The 6,000-nt window shown below is 38.1% G+C and overlaps 1 protein-coding gene across 1 annotated transcript; it reads left to right on the top strand.

Moving 5' to 3' along the window:
• The first annotated feature begins 1,574 nt into the window (after positions 1-1,574).
• Positions 1,575-3,991, top strand: LOC113005867. The gene is made up of 3 exons (XM_039450736.1): positions 1,575-2,216; positions 2,301-2,636; positions 2,735-3,991. The coding sequence occupies exons 1-3, from the start codon at positions 1,604-1,606 to the stop codon at positions 3,913-3,915; spliced, it is 2,130 nt and encodes a 709-aa protein (XP_039306670.1). The 5' UTR covers positions 1,575-1,603; the 3' UTR covers positions 3,916-3,991.
• Positions 3,992-6,000: the final 2,009 nt, after the last annotated feature.

Raw genomic sequence — 6,000 nt, 5'->3', positions numbered from 1 at the left:
ATTACAACATATTAAAGACTTGTCAATTTCTTGCAAACTCTTACGCTGTTTCCTATTTCTTTCACACGTGTTCTCGCGATGAAGAGGAAATGGAAGAAACACGGTGGGGCAACTCCATACGGAAATCTGAAACAGTGTTTGGATTAATATCGCGTAACAACTGTAGATGGCAGCAGCGTCTGAATGGCAGCCATTTCGGTGAAATCTATAGGGCCTCGCACATGAAATGCATAACATAACATAAACACAACATAAGACCGACGGACCAATGAAAATGTTATGTAACTCAATATGGCGACTTTATACTGGATGCTCATTAGTCTATCGGTCTTATGTTGTGCTTATGTTATGTTATGCATTTTATGTGCGAGGCCCTTATCTCCTGCATCGCAGAAACGGCAGGCAGAAACAAATCGTACGTGTATCGTTTTCTTGAGAACATTTTCAGTGTGTGTTTCTCATATGACTTTTTTGAAACGGCTATTATTATATATAATTAGTGCGGGAGAAATGGATAAACAAAGATGTGCAGTGCCAGGATGTATAACGAGTCGGACGGCATCACGACACATATTTCCAAAGAATATCCAGATAGGATGTCTTTGGATTAAAGTTGTGCGCAACCCGCGCCTTATTAATATTCCATACGATCAAGTCCGTAAGGATAAATATCGGGTGTGTCACAAACATTTTGAACCAACAGCCTACCTTCCAGGATATCAAAAGCCAACATTGAGAGACGACGCCGTTCCAACTTTGTATTTGCCGACAAGTGACGATGAGCTGGAAGGCGAAAGGATGAACATATCCGTAATTGCGCCAGAAATGATGCCAAACCCGCTAACACAATTAACGCTGGCTTTATCTCCAACGGGGACTTTGTCCTCAGTGATGAAATATGATTCGCCGACGACATCGAACGCTATACAGATACAACCTTTGGCAACAATTGCGGCTGGGACAAGTGTCGAAAATGTTTCAGAGGAAACTGTGGAACCTTCGGAACATGATCAAGTATTTAACATTTCTTCGCCGATACAAGAAGACAGAGCCAATATATCGTGTACGCCTAAAAGAAAGAGAGGGACACCGGTTTCTCGTCGCAGTCTTCTACAGGAAGAAACAAGAAAACACAATTTGACCCCGAAAGCAAGACGATTATACGATATTGCCAATAATCTGAAGAATATACAACGAAGCAATAAATTGAAAATTAAGAGGTACCGTACTTTGAAAACATTTAATACCTGTTGCATAACCTGTGGTACGCAAAACAGATTTGTTTTACTTACCTATCGTAATGTACGATGTGGTTCATTCAAATTGTTGCACAAGCAATAATAATTCTGTGTATTGTATAATTTAATGTATTTGTATTACATTGCTTGTGTTACATTTGATTGTAAATGTTTTGTCGTCTGATCTGGGTACTAAAAGCACTTCGACCGCAAAGCCCAACTATGTATCAATTCTAATTAATGAGGAATACGTATTAATATTCCTTAGATATGCAATTCGCTTGAAGGAAGCAAAAGTATTTATCAAAACGAAAGGTTTCGAAAACTTAGAAAAGCTGTCAACGTTACAAAAAATATTTATTGAAATGCAGCTACGGAATGTCAAGTTAAAACAGAAGGGTAGGAGGTTTAGCATGGAGGAGAAAGTCCTGGCCTTGTCCTTATATAAAAGGTCTCCAAGATGCTATCGATATTTAGCTTATTTGTTCATTTTGCCATCACCTGCCACTTTACGCCAACTGCTTAAAAAAGTGCACTCTGACACTGGCATCAATAAAGTGATGCTGAAACATTTGAAGCAAAAGGCACAAAAGATGAAGGAGTTAGACAAAGTATGTGTGCTAATGTGGGATGAAATGAGTCTCACACCGCATATACAATATAATGAAGCGAAGGACAAGTACGTTGGATTCGAAGACTACGGAAATGAACGAACTCAACACTTTGCTGATCATGTGCTCGTATTTATGTTACGAGGAATAGCAACAGGCTGGAAGATACCTTTAGGATATTATTATTGCGAGAGCTCAACAAACCATTTCCGACTCATGCGATGCATTCAGGACAATGTTCGCACTGTAACCCATGCTGGATTGAATCTGGTAGCTACAGTTTGTGACCAAGGTTCTGCAAACATGTCAGCACTGCGAAAGTTCCGAAAACAACATTCTATAAGGATAGGAATACCTGAAAATATGTGTAAGTTTGTATATTATTGCACGTACATATATTAATACACTCATCGCAATAAGAACAATTATTAATTGAATTTTAATTTGACAGGTACGGAAATCGACATTGCAAACTGTTCGCTAATAACAATATACGATCCTCCTCATCTTTTAAAAGGCATCAGAAACAATTTATTAACAAAGGATTTGGAGATTAACTATGCGACAGATAGGCCAGAAAAGGATAGGCAGTATGCAACCTGGCTTCATATTGACAAAGCGTATGAAATAGACGTGCATGAGTGCACAATAAATAGAGCCATGCCAAAATTGACAAATCAGCACATTAAAGTCGACAAAATTCGGAAGATGAAGGTGAAGAATGCTGCTCAAATATTCAGCCGATCCGTGTCTTTGTTTCTTCAGTTAGCTGTTTTATGGAGTTGTGGTAAGCTATTTCCATTTTAAATGCAAACACATATAAAATTGTAATAATTTTTCAATATTGTTAATGTTTTAATGTGTTCTTTATACATGCTGTTACAGACAGTGCAAGAGCCATGTCAAAAGATATATGCGTACCAGCAGAGGCTTCGCATACTTCGCACGTCTGTATATTCTTCAATAACCTGTTTGATTCGGTGAACGCCAACAGTGTCTCAACGAAAAACAATCCACCATTGCGGACTGCTGTTACAAAAACCAGTCAACACCTAGAATTTTGGAAAGACGCTTCCCGGACACTGAAGTCAATGAGGTACGTACATCGAAAAACGAAGAAACCGACACCGACTGTACCATCATTGAAGAATTGGAATTGTACAATCGAAGGGATGGCAACACTGTGGGCCAAACTTGAACCCATGGGATTCAAATATTTTAAGACTCGTAATGTAAATCAAGATCCGCTAGAGAACTTCTTCGGGGCTATCCGTAGTCATGGACAACGTTACGTTTCTCCGACAGCGTGGCAATTTGACGTATTATATAAGACACTGTTACTTAATAATGTATCGTCTTTACATTCCGTAGGTGCAAATTGCGAGAAAGACGATGGTGATTTTCTTCTCACTTTTAATAGTTTTATTAATAACGCAACAAAAGAGTCATCCAACGATGACACGACTAATGCAGAATTATTTGATGATTCTTGTGTTACAGAAACTGTTCAAAACTTCGACGCAAATAATAATAATAACTTTGCAAAAGGCACTCGTATGTATGTAGCGGGATGGATGGCCCGGATGTTGTTAAATAGCGTAAAAGAATGTCGGGATTGTTCCGCGTGTCAGTGCAGTTTTTCAAGTAATTCTCACAATGATCCTGAATATACATTTATTAAAATTCGAGAATTTGACAGTTCGAACCATGCCCTCGCGTATATAAATATGGATTATTTTGAAATGTTTGTTAAGGCGGACAAGTTGTTAAGCTGCTGGATTACCAACGTTTGTTTTAAAAGTAATGTAGCGAAAAGGCTTCGACTTGCGCTCCGTAAAAGATTGCATTCCGAATGGATTAAATGTCGCTCTCACCAAAGACTATTATTTAACAAATTTTTGCAATTATTTGTACGGATATTTTTATTTCATTGGTCCAATGTTATAAACCGTGTTATGAATGGACTTAATACGCGAATGCAGCCGAACGATATAATGATTAAACAAACGATAAAAAAATGCGCAGCTATAAGAAGCAGAAATTGTAAAAAGTTATTGGTAAAATAATTGTAGAAAAAAATATTTTTTACAATTATTTATCAAGTAACTTTGTTTTTTACACATGAAATATTAATTATTTACAAATAAGACATAACAAGAAATATTTACAAATAAAATAATTATGTGATACATTTACACATAAAATATAAGTGTAAACAATGAGTGATAAATAAATAATAAGAATTATTTACACCACAATATATATGAAATTTTGTTTAAACCACGATAACTTTCTTTGCTTTCCTTTTTAGATAGCCAGAGAGAAGCCTGAGAGAGGTCATCCCGGTGTTTTACGTACGATAGCTTTTGCTCTACATCCATTTTCGATATTAGCAATATATAATATTTTATTATCGTCGAAATATTATATTGCTAATATCGAAAATGGATGTAGAGCAAAAGCTATCGTACGTAAAACGCTGGGATGGCCTTGGTCTCTCTCAGGTTTCTCTCTGACAATATACTGGAACCTATATATATATATATATATAAATAGTTGAACGTAACACCTCTAGATGGCGTTAGAATCTAAACAGCGTTGTATCTTTTTTCCCGGGAGATATCTATCTATCTTATATATGATCTGTGGGAGGAAACTAACCGAATCTTCGGTCAAAAATTAAGGGCCTCGCACATAAAATGCATAACGTAACATAAGCACAACATAAGACCGACGGACCAATGAAAATGCTATGTAAATCAATATGGCGACTTTATGTTAGATGCTCAGTGGCCCATCGGTCTTATGTTGTGCATATGTTATGTTATGCATTTCATGTGCGAGGCCCTTTAGTGTAACACTTCATGTGCATAACTGTTCCCGATAGAAAGAGAAGCAGATACTTGAATAAGTGCATAAAACAAGGACAGATGACTCGGCATACCAACAAGCTAATGCTAAATAATTTTGCTTTTCACAGTTGGCTGTCTGGTTAATTATAACCCACCGAAAGACAAAGAGGACAAATTTTTAGAGAGAGACACGCGCGAACTGCACACACCGGTTGCTTTCCAACTACGACACTGTGTAACAAGTTGACACTGTGTAACAGTGTCCATTAGTGTGAGTGAAACAACTAAAATTTTCTCTCTTATGACTCTGGCAAACCAGCGCGATTTGCGACACACGACGCGCGATTATCCAATAGGCGTTTACAATTTTTTGAAAAGACGTACGCCTATTGGATAATCGCGCGTCGCGTGTCGCAAATCGCGCTGGTCTGCCAGAGCTATTACACTAATGGACACTGTGTTACACAGTGTCGATTTGTGTCGGAGCTAGAAAGCACCAACCATGTTATCCTTCCACCATGACTGCGTTCAGCAGACTCAACATGTTGAGATATTCTTCTAGATCATCCAATCAGACTTTTAGATTTAGAAGAATATACCAATAACAGCAAGCGGGTGACACTCTTTTGGACACAGCACGATTGGACACCAACCAATCATCTTGACTTATCTAACCAAACCAACGGAAAAACTCTAGGCATCGGCCGCTGTGAATGGTGGTGTCCAATCGTGCGGTGTCCAATCATGCGCATCCCAACGCAGCCCATGGTCGTATCGTCCCCGCATTAAGCCCGTATCAGACTATGCATTGAAAATTGAAGATTGAAGATTAAAGATTGATCTTTGGCCAATCAAAATAAAAGGTTTAAAATTTCCTTGTTTTGATTGGTCAAATTTCAATCTTTAATTTTTAATCTCAATCTTCAATGCGTAGTCTGAGGCTGCGGTCCGATTCGCGCTCACAGTGCTATCAGCGCACTCCCGGTTGGTCCGATTCACTTCCTGAGCGTTTTCTGTAAGCGAAGTGACGTAATGAATTTGTGACGTCGCGCGCTTACGGTGACCTTTCTTCGAAGGTGGGTCGGCGTGAGCGTTTGCGTCATTTGTGCGGGAAATATGTTTAAAGTTTACACTTTGACTAGGCGTGTAGAATCTGTTGGGACCGTCAATGTGTTTGGGCGTGTTTTTTCAATAGCGGAAAATATTTTTGCAACCGTTGATTGCACAGCACACAATAGTTATAAAATATTTATAATAATTATGAGAATATTATAAAAATAATTGTCAAAATATTTGATA

This window comes from Solenopsis invicta, chromosome 6 (genome assembly GCF_016802725.1).
Source record: "Solenopsis invicta isolate M01_SB chromosome 6, UNIL_Sinv_3.0, whole genome shotgun sequence".
In the NCBI taxonomy this organism is placed as follows: domain Eukaryota; kingdom Metazoa; phylum Arthropoda; class Insecta; order Hymenoptera; family Formicidae; genus Solenopsis; species Solenopsis invicta.
This window is presented reverse-complemented; position numbering and strand designations above follow the sequence as displayed.